At 45.2% G+C, this 15,139-nt stretch overlaps 1 protein-coding gene across 4 annotated transcripts in view; it reads right to left on the bottom strand.

Annotated features, from left to right (window-relative positions):
• Positions 1–15,139, bottom strand: part of LOC143145537 (pikachurin) — a 260,250-nt gene that overhangs the window by 179,408 nt on the left and 65,703 nt on the right. For 3 of the 4 annotated variants that reach the window (XM_076309011.1, XM_076309012.1, XM_076309014.1), the window contains one exon: positions 3,720–3,836. The exons of the other annotated variant lie outside the window; for it this stretch is intronic. In XM_076309011.1, coding sequence (XP_076165126.1) covers positions 3,720–3,836 — 117 coding nt within the window. The remainder of the gene's footprint in view (positions 1–3,719; positions 3,837–15,139) is intronic. 4 annotated transcript variants of the gene reach the window in all.

Below are 15,139 nucleotides of genomic sequence, written 5' to 3'. Positions count from 1 at the left end.
GCAGGCACGAGTTTTTCCACCGAGGAAAGCAAGCTTCGTTTACGATTTACCTCGCGAGATCCCCTTTGTGGAGAATCAAAAGTGCGAGAATTGCAAGCAACGAGACGTTTAAGAAGTTGCACAGTCGGTGGCACGCGGTGGGAACCTCGTTATTATTAACAACCGGCGTAAACAGACGTCGTTTCCGAGGATGAATGAAAAAGAAAAACTCGACCGGGGTGGAGGGGAGGAGAGGGAGACTTCTCGCTAAACCGCGATGAAAGGAAACACCGGTCCCCGGTGAGAGAATACCGAACGTTTCGCGTTGAAATTTCAGTTCGTCGAATTCATCGCTCCGGAGAGCTTATTTGCGGGAAAATTGTACGGTTCTTTGCGCTCCGATTTTCCACGAAACGAGACGAGACGCCTCGGGCCGGAGAAATTAGACGGGAGCCTGCGTGGTGAGGCGAGGCGGGCTGGAGTGGGGGGTGAGCGTTCGGCGACCTTGAGCGGCCAATACTTTCCGCTCGATCTGCGCCGTGATTGAAACGTATTTCACTTGCAGCTGCACCGCCTTTTCGCACGGTTTCCGTTCGGTTAGAAAATTTGCGTTCGCGTAGAAATTGTATAATCGACTACGGGTACGCTGATTGCGTGATTTTTGTGGAACGACAACTCTGAATGGATTAATAATTTTCCTTTGCTGTGTTGGTATTCGACGAGAACGGTATACAAATTCTGTAAAATAATTTGTGCAATCTTTTACTTTTATCGGTGATATAGGTCTACATAATTTATAAAATGTGTACTCGACAAATTAATATTATCGAGTTGCGAGACTCGTGGAAATGTTGTAGAAGAAGGGGAAACGAAACGATTTTTCGAGAAAGATATTTTTGATCCCAAGTGTAGGTAAGAAAGCTTCATATTCCTACAGAGGAGACTGGTAATAATAGAATTTCACGAACGATCAATCGGAAAGCAATTAACAGAGACTATCTCCGACAAACTTGTTTCGGAACTTCCCTCTGAATTTTCTGTCGTGTTCCGTGGCAAACGAAAATGTTGTTAAAGGGTCCGCTCCTCCACGGGAATAGTTATTTCGGACACCACTAATTGCCAACGAAAAAGGAAGAGTCATTTTAAAACACACCTTCCTGCGTTGCATAATACAATAGCTGAACTTCGCTTTGAAAAATCACATTTGCGTGCGCGCAACAGGAGTCAAATTAAGGGTCCGAAAGTTTATACAAAATGAACTACGCTCGTTTCGACTGGATCTCATTATAATATTTTAAAAATCGTGAGCAATATATCTCTATATAATATGCACGTTCGTGCATTATATTTTAACCTTTAATTAACTCGTTGCCTCGATTTATTTTAAAGCAAACGTCCCAGTTCGAGCTGTTTAATTTGATCGTAACTCTGCGCGAGCAATCGAAACTAAAATATTTCCACTTGTACCAAAATTCATTTACGAAAATACAAATATTATTTCGTTTCTCGTAAGGTGGATTTATAGAGTGACGGTATAAATACGAAAAGAAATGAAAAATAAATCGTCGAACGACGACGGTGTATTCTGAGAAAATTTAGTCTACACAGAGAACTCGAGACCCATTTCTATTTAAGGGTTTAAGAGTCGCGAATTAAATAAAAATTCACATTGGTCAGGCCAGACATTTGACCATACATCCAGACTATTGTTCGTTAAGAGTCATCGACCCAGAGTCTCCCTGGGTCAGAGAAGACCCACGCTTTGTACAGCAAGTTTTAACACGGGGAAAGAAATCACCACGGTCCTGCAGCGATCTCTATCGACCCGTTGGGTCCTTCGACTATTAAATAAACAGCGCATAAAAATGTTTCCCCAGGCTTTGAAGCTTTATGTCCGACATCAGACACCGGTTACAACGAATTCCACGGACAAAGCACCCCATTTCGTTCGGGCTTCGGTTCCAGAAACGCGACGATTTTGACGAGATCGGTGGGAGTCCCGGGCTCAGATTGAATTCCAACCATCCAGGTCGGGATAAGTGAAAAAAGAGAAAAAAAAGAAAGAAAAAAAGAAAAAGTGGAACACGAGGAAAGTGTCTCGACGGCTGGAGGCTCCTCGCGGCGAAATTGAACGTCGGATCGCGCGTTTATCGCGCCCGAGCGGACCCCAAGGTCCGTTTTTCCCCTCCAAACGTCCCCTATCCACCCCCCCCCCCCCCAACCTGTTCCTGAACAGCCAGCAATCGCGAGGGTGCCGCAGAATCGTGATCCGCAAAAAAACGAACACGACGAAAATTCACACCCGCGTCACGATACGAATTTTTCTCAGTCGCTATCAGAACCCAACCTAACTCCATCCGCGGTATGGCGAGGACATTTTCATCGTCTCTCAGATGAAGAACTTCGTTTCACGCAAGGAGCACTTTCTTCGTCGTTATTTGTCATGTACAGGGTGTACCGTTTACGTCGAACTTAACGGCGCGCGAACTCGAGGAAGGAAAACCGTCGTTCCTGGAGGGTTTTATAGTCGATTTCTCGCGACCCTCGACGTGTGTAAATTTTGGACCCTGGTTTGCCCGTCGAAGCTCGTTCCGGGGTAAGTACATCGCGTATGAATAAATTTACCTAGGCTTCTGGGTTTTGGGAAAACGTACCTTCTTTGCAGTCGAGATCGTTCGAGAGTTGTACAAACGTTTCGGGTGGATAGCGGGGTAGTTGGAAACGGTGATACTATTTTTGTTTGTTTTTTCGATTTTTTCTTTTGTTTTTGAACATTTTTTCACCAGTAAGTTGCGCAGTATTGTTTTTCTACTCGAGTAATCTCTACTTTCATTCGATTACGCATCGCGCGAAATCCCCTTCGTTGGAGCTTTCCGTGGGAAACATTCTTTTAACGATAAAAAAAAAAAACGGAATCGGTAACCTTCTTAAGTCACACGAACTTATCAAACATTTTTCTCTCTCGAAACTTCGCCCGAACTATAACCGGAAAGATAAAAATCGGTCCGCGTAAAATCCCGAATTCACAGCGGGCCGAGAGAAACTTTTCGTTCTCGGGTCACTTTTTTTGTCTTGAACAGTGTTTCTCAACCCAGTTCGTGAACCGATGCTTGCAACAAATTATTAATACGTATCTCTACGGACAAACTATTCGCATTGTCGCGATTCATTCCAATGAAAATTCGAATCCGTTCGTTCTCGTTTTGCGTTTCCCAACGCAATACTTCTCGCTCCTACTGTCGAATAAATTATTCCCCGTGCGCTGATCTTTACAACAACAACAAAAAATAAAAACAGATCGATAAGCTACTCGGAAAGATTCGCGAACGCAACACGCCGAGAAGAGAAAATATTTGTTAAAAGAGTCCGCGAGCAAGACCCTTTCAGGTTGAGAGACACTGTCCCGCGAGCGAATAACACACTGGGCTCTTCCGGGCCATCGTAATTCCTCGCGTTCAGGAGCCACGTGGCTCGTCGCTACGTTACCGAAAATTTGCAAAGTCCCTTCGTCCACAACGTCGACTCTAGTTACCCGAAGCGATTCGTCCGGAAGCCAGCCCGGATCTTGAAAGGAATGAACACCTCCACCGTGTCCAGAATCAACGAATCGAATAAACAGATTCGCCTGTAGGGAAATCGAAAAGGATGGACTCGCGTCGAGTGGCACGGGAGGGATTTCAGAACCGGGGGGGGGGGGGGGGGGTAGGCGAGATAGCCAGTAAGTTTCGGAGCCAACTCACCGGCGCAACTGTATCCATTTTTATGAAGAATGTAGCCGTCCCTGCAGTCGCACTCGTACATTCCATCGTGAAGTTCGTAGCAAAGTTGCTCGCAGGGAGACCCGTGCCCGCATCTTCCTGCAATGCAAAGAATTGGCTTCCTGAAAGACTTATTTGTACCCAGAGAGACGCCACGCGGAACAAACGAACAACGATAAAACAAATTCAGGAAGCGTTCAAGATTTGGCCGGCCAAGCGACCACCAGTTCCATCGACAATTGACGAAGCGGCGCCATTTTCCAACGCGGAAGGAGACTAACGCCGGCCGAGTTCCTTCGTATCTCTTCCGTTTGACAGGTTCGTGATCGCACATGGAACCGTAAAGTATTTTTGAGAAATTTCGAGGAGATTCATCTTAGTAGAATGTTACTTGTAAGATAATATCGCATAGAGATTGTAATTCGCTGGGAATTATCGTTCACGCGATCATCGCGCAGCGGGGTTGTTTTTGCAACTTTTTGGTGGGATTTTTACAGTAATTCTCGGTTTCGAGACGATGAATCACGTTTGCCTTGAATCCGGGGACGGTCGAGAATTTACTCTCGGAATCGATCGTACTCGGTTCGAAGAAACGAGTGGATGGAATTTTTTAGGATAATCTTTGGTTTCAGGGCGAAGAATTAGATCCGCCTTGAATCCAAGGTCGGCCGAGAATTTGTTCTTAGAACCGGTGACTCGATCCCGGGCATAAGATAGAGTGTGGAAGATGGAGCAACAGCGAGTAGCCGAGACTTGCAAGCGACGTCACGCGCGTAACTGTACGGAAAATATCGTATACTTTTCATTGTATCTTTACGAAAGTATTATCAATGAATCAACGAGGTATTCCCAATGAAACTTAAGCCAAATTTGACATCGCTCGAAAGGGAGCATAATTTAAAGATGTCTCGTTTTGCACGTAATTGAAAATAATTCGAGCACAATCGTATTTTGACTAATTTTCACCGGGAACACCTTACCGATCCATTGATAACACTTACCCGAAGATACGATAAATAAAATAAAACTGTCGGTGTCTCGAATCCGGGGCAAAAATTCCGCCTTGAAACCGAGGCCTGCCGTAACATTCCACATCGCTACTACAGATCAAAATAAAGCCTGAATTATCAATTCAAATGAAATGAAATTTTTTATTAATAATTTTTTTTCTACCAAACGATGAAATTTGTCGAAAACATTTAGCGTCGAGGCTCGTGACCACATCCCCGTGAACCTCCTGACAGGCTTCGATAGACGGATCTGGTTTAATCCTATTCTTCGTGAGATCGGCTGTGGGCTCCGTCGAATTGAATTTAGGGCGCGTCCACAGTTCACGGCTGGTGTATCTACGTAAAATCGAGCCGCTTTAAGACGGTCACTATCGCCGTTGGAAACTGCCGGAGGCAATCAGGCTCGAACGGTCGGATGGTAAGAGGATATAGAGCGTGCCGTTACACCGGCCAGGAAATTGTAATCCTGGAGGAAGCTCGCGGTTAGGCGTGAATTATTCCGGCGAACTGGGCGGTCGCTTTGTCGATCGAGCGTCGCGTTGCGGTGAAAATCCTAAAAGGGCGCGAAAGGAGCGACGCTGAGCCAGCGTTTTGACGAAGCCTCGTGGAATAATTCAAAGATAAATGAACCGCTTCCTGTGCGCCTTCCCGAAGATACGGTTAAAAACGGAGAACTTCGTCTCATGGAGCCACTAACCGTTCGAGCTGTGATTTAATAAACCTGAAATAGGAAATCTGCTGAATAATTGATAGCTCGCGACCGTACACCAGGTATCCGTAAAATAGTCTATAACGTAATTACGAGCCGCGGGATTGTTTTAAATTCCCTGTATAATATCGCGGCAATTCTCATCGAAGAAATTTCTCGTATATTTCTCTTCTTTCTTAACGATTAATATCTGGAGGACTCGGAATATTTCTTCTCCGTATGAACTTCAATTTATCGATTATTACAAATTCGAGCACGCGTGTGGACGTTTGTCAGAAAATCTTCTCCAGTTTCCGTTTATTAAATAATGACGAATTTTGCTTGAAAAAAATGAACAGAAACGAGCACCGTCAGAACACAGGGCATATAAATGTTGCAAGATTTTATTACGCTCTTGATCATTACGAGAAACTTGGAAGATTTCTTTTGCCCGTTGTTCGCAAATTTATCTTTTCTCGCGAATTTCGGCTCATGCGTGGCGCTCGAAAAAAGAATCTATTCTCCGCTTTCCGTTTTCCACGGTAACAAATTCTACCCTCGTTTATATTTCGCTTCGAGGCGAATAATTGTCAATTCTCTTGAAAAACGAAAGCGACCAATGTCTCGAGCTCACGTTCTACCGACCGATATCAGAACTCGAGAAACCTCCCATCTCGTTCACCTGAGATTTACCGATTCTTCCAAATTCGACCCCACGCATCGAATTAAAAAGAGAGAAAACATCATTACAATAGACGTTCTACACGATGGAACACGGGGCACAGAAATTTCGCGAGCTTTTATCATGCTCTTGATTAATACGGGAACTCGGAAGATTTCTTCTCTCCTTTCCTCGCAAATTTGTCTTCTCTTACAAAAGAGAAAAAAGGAAATATTCCCCGCTTACCGCTTCCGCGATAATAAATCTTACCCACGTTTATCGTTTACGATTCGCGTCGAGGCGAATAATTTTCAATTCCCCTTAAAAGTCAAAAGTAACGAAAGCTACCAACACCCACCAACCCTCCTCCCCGTAGCACGGAAATGTCTCAAGATCTCGTTCCGAGTACCCTCGCGTCGAAATTAAATTACGTTCTAAATCCTCGTTCAGCGCGAACTCCTCGCGATGTCCCCCGTGATCGAGATCCCGGGCACGAGACACATCCGGTGAATTCTGTTTACACGTTGAGAATCCTGGATCGGGGATCTCCCGTAGACACGGGTACCGGGTGAATTTATACGAAGAGTCTCGTGCCGCGTAAATGTGTCCGTAAATCCGCGAAGTGAAGAAAAATGGATCACTCGCCGACTCCGCGAAGTCGAGCCCCGGTGTCCCTTACTTCGCCATGCGTTTTTATGGCTCGTTGTTGGAATAAGTTCACCGCCTCCGTGTCTCTCTCTACCTCCTCTCTCCCCCCCCCCCCCCCCCCCCCCCCCGGATGAAAGCCGTGCCGCGTCTTTCGCGCTGTTAAGGTAATAAATAATGATAAACCCGCCGCGAGAAGTATCCAGCCCCAGAGCCACGTTGGCATTGGCGTCGCCACGGACGAATATATTCGCGGCCACCGCCTCGTGGCTTTATTTATGGCCACCGTAGCACAAGCTGGGAAATAATTCAAGGTTTTCGCGTCACGATTAAAAAGTGATGAACGAGCCGGATCGATTGGCCGTTCGTCTTACATCCGCTTTCCCTCGTTTCTAATTAAAATTCAACCACGGTGCGTTCGTTCGAGGTTTATGGAAAATGTAGCCCCAACGGTGGTTGTTTTCGATGCACGAAGTCGATGAACATATCGCTCTTTGCGTTATTTTCAAAGGAATTCAATGTTCGTCATTGTACTGTGGCGGCACTACCCACGCTTGCCACCAGAGGGAAACTCACCACCAACCGTTTCCCGCAAGTTCCCGTACCTGCTCCGATCGCTATATATACGACCTCTTACCGATCTTCCAATGTCCCGGCGTATAAGGCAGGGCCTGCTAGGATGCCTTACTGACGATTCCACTAGCAGGCCCGGGATGAAACGCTTATCCCCACTTCCTTATATTTCCGTTCTCCCTTCCTCACATACTTCTTCATAGCGCCGCCAAAGTACCGTGTCTCGTTTTGTATGATCGTTGGTTGAGTATTCGAGTCTGCAGTGTATGAGAAAAAAAATGTTTGAATTTTCAGGGAGGAATATTACGAGATATCATATGTTTATTTCAATTTGTGAAAAGAGAAATGATTGTTGGTCTTTTGTTTTTGCTCTATAAACGAAGATCATTGAATCTTGAAAAATATAACCAACAGAAATTTGTTCAGTGATAATTCGTAACACTGAATTCAAACAATTATCACATCATATCTGAGACACGTAACTCGTTTCTTAAGCAATCCTCCTGGACCAAAATCTGCCTACAAAGATTAAAATACTTAACATCAAGAAACTTCGGTAAATAGAAGAAGAACGATTCCGTTCAAACAGTTTCAAACAGTCCTTCCTCGGATATGTTAATACGTCCTCAAAACCAACAGAGTCTCCACTGGTGATAATCCACGCGGCTGGAATAATTCTCGACTCCTCGACTCCCGTGTACCGAAGTCCATCCAGGTGCAAGGATTCGAATATTTCGCGTTGAAAAACCCATTCGAGAGGAATGAAGCCGTTCGCTAATGATAGAAACGTTCGCAGTGCACCTACGTCTCTCTAACAAAACCCACGGAAATATTTGATTACTTTTACGCTCTCCCCTGCCAACATTTTCCGAGATTACTCTCTTAAATTCCAGGCTCCGGTGTGTCGCGCCATTCTTCTCGCGGCCATTGTTCCGCGCGTTCAAACGTGTCCTCCCCGTATCGTTACTTTGCATCGCGTTATTCCCAGCTCGGAACTTATGCGCTTCTCTTCGTTGCCAAATTACGATCTTCTGACCGCGAACTCCACCTCGAGACAAAAAAAAAAAGATACGAGTGAAAGAAACAATGGCAATAACGGTACCGAAACCAGGTACCGTTTCTCGAATATCGTCAACGCCTCGAAGATCCACGAGACGGAGAACATCGCGTGGGTGGATTCAATCCCGCGAAGACAATTTCGTCAGACGCGTTGACGAGCTCCCCGGCTCATTAGGATAATTAACGTCAGCGATGCCGTCACTCGTACCAAGTGCTTCTATTATTCTCACCCGCGAGGAGATTCCACGTACGTCTGGGAACTTCCCCCACCCTGATCCCCCTTCAGGGCGCGCGCTCGTGACCCGCATTTTCTCGATCGCGTAAGCGAACGAATAGGGGTGAAAAATGTCCTCCGTACCTGTTCCTTCGTTGTGGACCGTGAAGCTGTCGAGTATTCAGAAGGAACTGGTGAAACTTTCCTACCTTCCGATCGCTCTATTGTCGTGGAGACTTTTAAGTTCTGGTGGTTCTGGTGAAACTTAAAGGGCAGAGGAAACCAGAATGGAGGATTTATTCGTGGTCCCCAAATTAAGTTGCTCCTTTCTCCGACGTCGCTACCGCACCTCGTTTCAAGATCAGTAGAGCTGAACCGATTCGAATGAAATTTTGAAGATGGAGGACTATAGGAGTACAGAATGTAGTTGTTCGGATTTTTGGGTGAGGTTATTTCAAAAATTATTGATAGTTTCATGAAATGTTTCGAATAGAAGGTTACTCGTTCAAAAGTGAATAGAACAGTGCTGATTCGAATCAAATTTTCAAACAAGGGACTATGTATATACAAAATGTCTCATTCAGATCTTTGTGGACGATTATTTCCAAAAACTATCATTCAAATATACCTCCTTCGATAAAGTACCATTTACACTAAAATTCGATCAATTAACATTTATATTTTTCCTCCTTTGGCCCAAGTTAGCACTAAACAAACTTAAAGTGGTACCGGTAGGATCATTCTCTATACCTTAAATGTACAAGATACACGATCAGTTCTGCGCACGATTGTAAATGTGAATTTTCCAAGCACAAAATAACGTTGGAAGACGCGGTGTAGAAAGATCAGAGGTTAACACCCGAAGAATATACATACTTCCTCCGACAATGGATCGTAAAGTGCGCGGTGGTTCGTGCGAGGCCTAAGATAGCCTGCCAACGTGTTTGCGTTTAATCGTGTCCGATTAAGAAGCGGTCTTGGACAACGTACAAGAGACGGAACGCCTACGGCGATAGGAGGATAGCGAGAGTTCAATGGACCTGCTGATTAACCTACATTAACCAAGATTCACGCGTGTAAACGCGTACAAAGCTGGACTATACCGTTCGACTCGTAATAAGGCGTCCCGCACAGGAATCCGATTGATGCGATCAGGAACAGTAGCGCGCCTAACGCGAGTTAGGTACGAGCCTGGAGTACCATTTTGCCAGTCAGGTGTCGATACGATACCAAGAGTCCTTGGATCGCGAACCGAATTGAACATTTTCAACGTATGTATTTTTCCAGTGTCGTGGTTCCACCATTTTACTGTTTCGAGAAAGGATAAAAGCTTTTACTAGCTATTATCCTGGCCAGAAATTGTATCGTTCGCGACACACTCGTCTTGAACGGCGCAAACGTATCGGACTAATGGCGGTCAAAGTTGGAACCCGAGCAATATGACTATACCCGGGGTCCACGTTTCGATCGAAATGCTATTGCGAGATGGACAAAGTCGAAATACCTTTTACCCCGCTCGTGACCTGAAAAGATATCGGCAAAAGGTCCTTCAATCTTCTAAATGGCTTAGCGTCACGGCGAATCTATCCCGTCGGCCATTGTGTTGAGAGGGAATTGACTCGACGACAAATTCCTGTATCTATTTTTCACGAGCGTTTATAGTGATCGTCGCGCTCCGCTATTCCGAATCCGAACGCAGATCCTGCGAACGTTTCACCGGAAAACACTCCGCTCTTACGGATTTTTAAAGATCGACACATTTTCATAGGCATTTCCTCGAAACCGTGGGATCACCGTACCGAAATTTCACAGGAAAGCTCCTGAGCTTTTCAAAACACTTTTGAGTTCTTGAAAATTGGTAAGTTTCCTTCAAAAATTATCCGCCATGCATCTCGATAGCTCCTGGAAAATTACACAATGCCAATATTTCGATTCGATTCGCAAAGATCCACCAGAGAGTGTGGTAATGCAGAACGCGTGGCAGGGGGACATTTGGGAACACGGTGCATAGGAAGTCCATCGGTTGTTTGGTCTCTTTACGAGGGAACGAATTCGCGTTGTGACCGGGCGTCCGTAAATACGGGTTCCGATTTCCATCTCCGGGGTTTATCGTGGTACACGGAGTTGCCGCAGGGGTCAAAAGCCACCCTAACAATAAGTCCACGACCCGGACGAGCACGTCCCCAGCGCGTACCATCTAGATTGGCTGGCAATGGGTTCCCAGGGAAATCGTCGAAGGAACGCCACCGCCGTCGGAGCGATCCGATTGTCCGAGAACTGTACGCTAACTCTCGTCCCGACAAATAACCCGAATTTCGCCAGATGAAAGGAGACAGATCCGTCCATTGGTCCGCGTCTTACCTGACGGATTCACCGGCTTGCCGGAGGTGGACGTGGCACGGGTTGGGTTGGGTCTTTGGCTTGGCTGGATCACCATCCTCGAACCTCTTCCGTGGATTTTCGAGGGTGAGTTTGTTCGCGAGCGTATCGCCGCACCGGGACGAGGATATCGCGCGCTCTCCTCTCGGAAATGCATCGGTTCGAAGGAAATCCGTGGCCGTGGAGGAACATTGAATTTAAGGAAACGTCGAGCCCTCCTCCCCCCTCCCAACCCGTTCCTTACCCGTTCTCCGTTCCCCGCCCACTTCCCCAGAATACCGACACGGATCCACGAATCGAATCTTCGGCCAGTTTGTCCCACTTCTCGCAACGTCGGAATCCTTTTAACGCGGATGGCAGACATTTGCGAATATTAGGCTCGCGGAGATGGAATTTAGGGGGGAGGATTGGAACGGGAACGACGGATCTGAGATTTTTGATCAGCCGAAGTCGAGGGATTTAGGTAGACGGATTTGATACTTGGAGATCGGGGATGGAGGTTGTTCGACTACTTTCGGAGCATAGTGGGACGGGGAGTATTCCTTTTGTGTACTGTGGGATGTATGACGGAAGATGTGTGGGACACGCTGTGAGAAATTAAAATTGAAAACCAAGTTGCACGGTGGGATTATTAATGTAACATTTTGTATTAATTACATTTTGTATTGTAAATATACGACTGATTTATTTTCTAGGTCATTTTGTACAGTTGAGGGTTGGTGGACGTTGTTTGATTCTTTCGGTGCACTGCGAATCCAAGAATATTCTTTTTGTGTACTCTGAGACAAGTAGGATTTTTGAAAAATTAAAATTGAAACTCAAGTTACAGGGACTGTTAATAAAAAAAAGTAAATCTCACTTTGTGGTTGAATATCCAACTGAATTATTTTCTGGGTCATTTTGTATACTCGAAGTTTGATAAACGTTATTTAACATTTTTGGGGTATCGTGGGTCAACGATGATCCTTGTGTACACTCTGGTATGAATAAAAACGAAAATTAAGACACAATTTACACGATGGGAATGAATGATCCTATTTATATTAATTATATTTAATTAATCTATTTTTTAGGTAATTTTGCATCATTTTACACATTGAACAACTGTGCTCAGAGTTAAAGAGGACCGAAAGTTTTTTTATCGCACACCGAGAGCGAGTTATTTCTGTGTTAATTTAATCGGAATCTGTTCCAATCGTAGATCGCATTAAAGTGAAATTAATGGAATATTATAATAACTCGAAGTCACTTTTATATTCGGTTTGTGTTAAGTGTAATCTCTGGCTTTAGTCAAATTGAGTCGACGAGAGCCAAAGGGGGAAACAAATTTTCAAATTAATTTCCTCGAACCGCTTGAACTAGATAGGTAAATCATCATAGCGATGTAATTTTAATCGTACTCGGAATCGCCTAACCTGATTAAATTAGCAATCAAGTAACAATTAGTACTCCCGATAGAAAAAGTAAAAAAGAAAATCAAATACGATTTCTCGTAATAGATGTAAAAAGAAGTCTCTAATCTTCAAATTTACTGTAACCTTGAACGTGTGAAAAATATTTCGAACACTCACGAGTATTCTTTACTTTCCTTTTTCAAATAAAAAATCATTTCCCGGTATAAGAAATTCAACCCAGAAACAACCTTTAAAACGATCCGATGAGGACCACCGTACACAATTTTCCACAATGTCGCCCCTCAAAAATTGATATTTTGAACAAGTGTCCAAAAAACTTCCGGTCAGCCCCGTATTCGAATTAAATTCCCCTAGTATTCGAATCACCGAAGTGTCTTTCGATATTCAAATGAAAGAAAAAAGTGTCTCGTCGAGGCCAAGAATAAAAAAAAAAAAACTTTCCCAATCCCCGTATTTCTATTTCGATCGTCCTCGCTAAACACCACCGAAAATTCGACATCGAAGATAAAAGTCAAAGCAGGGGAATCCGTCTCGGTGACACATCCTCACACACACATACACGCATACACACGCACACCTACCCCAACTGTAGCGTATTTCGAAGTCCAATGACCTCCGCGGTAACGCGTTCCACCCTATATTCCCTTGTACCCGGGCCATCTCGTCGCTCGGAAAAACAACCAAACAAATCCATTCGACTGGTTCGCGCGACCCCCGCGGACTCGATGCAAACGAAACAACAGAATCGTCGTTTCGACCCCGCTTATTGATAAAAAAGAAAAACACTATTATCCACCCCGTTCCGTCGGTTCGTCTGCTTCGTCCACTTATAAATTCCCGCTTTCTTTCATTATCCACTCCCTCGTCCCGGTTGTCGCTTCGAACTACGACGTTTCCCCACCGATCCTCGCTTCGAGACCTTCTCGTTGTCCACGGCGTTTCCGTCACCTCGAGACGAACCTTTCCCCGTGATTTCCGTTGACAACGTCGTACGGTACGTATTTTGAGAACCCCTGACACGCCGAACGAACCGCCCCCACGCCACAACGCCAGGGGGTGGGTTTCTATAGCAACGCCCGCTGCCTCTCGGACACGTCGTCTAGCGCCCGAAATGAGTAGGCACCGGCGTCCGATTCGATGAAACGTTGAATCCGGAAACTGGTTCGTCGTTCGTTAACCGTATCGACGAGGAATCTCGCCTCTTTTCCGCGGAAGACCGAAGCGGCTGGGGCGGTCGAGTAGGAGAAGGAAGAGGTGGTGGAGGAGTAGAAGGAGGAGGAGGAGGAGGAAGAGCGTGGCGTTGACTCCGCGCTCGGACAAAACGCGGCCGAGGGACCCCCATTGGAAACGGGATTATCGATCGGTGGTTAAACACAGAAGCCTTCCAGGAAATTTCGGCTTTGCCGGCAATCAGCTTACGCCGGGGGCAGGCGGAAAAGTTTCGGTCCTCCGGAGTCGTATTTACGTAGCACCGGCGCGCGGCTGGGTTAGGTTACTGGTCGCGGGTGTATTGTTGTTCGGTTATCAGGGTACTTGTAAAAGGAACGGCAAAGGAGGGGGGGGGGGGTAGCAGAGGTGAAAGTGGAGATTGTTTTTGGAAAAAGGGGGGATATATGAGAAATAACCAGTGTGAAGGGTTTGTTGGTATTAAAATTGTAAACAGAATGAGGAAATAGGGTTTTTAGAGTGGATATTAAAAACGAGTTGGGTGAAAGTGGAGATTTTTTGGAAAGAAGAGGGGGGGAGGAATAAGGAATAACGAGAAGGTTTTATAGGTATTAAAGTTGAAACAGGACGAGGTAGTGGGGTGTTTTTACGAAGGGTAGAAAGCGACGAGTTGGGTCAGATTGGAGGTCTTTTGGGGAAATAATCTAGAACTAAGAAATAACATCCATGAAGGGTTTACTGGTATTAATGTTGCAAGAAGGAAAAGAGAATGGAATTTTTAACAAAGGTTAGAAAACGACGTGTTGGATGAAATTGGAGATTTTCTGAAGAAGTGAACGAAAGCGAAGAAATAAAAACCGCGGAAGGGTTTATCGGTATTAAAGTTGTAAAAATAATAAAGAATTTTTAACAAAGCCGTAAGGATCCAGTTAAGTGAAATTGAAGATTTTCTCTAGAAATAATCGAGAGCTGAGAAACAACGACACTGAAAAGTGAATGGTTATCGTAGTTGTAAAAATAATGAGCACAATTTTCGATATCTCTGTGTAATATTTTACAACTAAAAAAATTCCATTGATCGAAGTCGATGAAACCTTAATTCTCCACCGATTGAAGTACACGTGACAAAACTCACGGTGTATTTCAACCACGGGAATTCTTCATTTTACAAGAGAGGCGTATTCCACTCAAGAAATTCGCGAGCTCTCGAAAAATTTCGTATCGTCGCTGAAAAAGCGCTGTAAGCGTTGTAAACGCTGCAAACTGCCTCGTGAACGAATAACACGACAGGCTACGAATTCACCTCGGAGCGAATTTCCAGATGGCCGCGATCGACAACGAGGGGGAAACCTGGTAGGAAACGAGGCTCGAAGTCAGACACGGCAAGCCCCCGATCGTCGTACACGCTATTGCTGACACAGCCACAGACCGGAATGTTTGTTTTAGAACCTCAGATCGTTAATCCCGGCGATTCAAAGGCGTGGGCGATTAACAGCTGGACGGATCAACGGGTCCAGTACCGAATCTCTGGTCCAAAATTCGCGCGAGACAACTCACGTTAACTCATAAATGGTACGATCGGGTGTCTGAC

This window comes from Ptiloglossa arizonensis, chromosome 4 (assembly GCF_051014685.1).
Source record: "Ptiloglossa arizonensis isolate GNS036 chromosome 4, iyPtiAriz1_principal, whole genome shotgun sequence".
Lineage (NCBI taxonomy): Eukaryota > Metazoa > Arthropoda > Insecta > Hymenoptera > Colletidae > Ptiloglossa > Ptiloglossa arizonensis.
The sequence above is the reverse complement of the archived record's forward strand: the minus strand, read 5'-3'. Positions and strand labels throughout refer to the sequence as shown.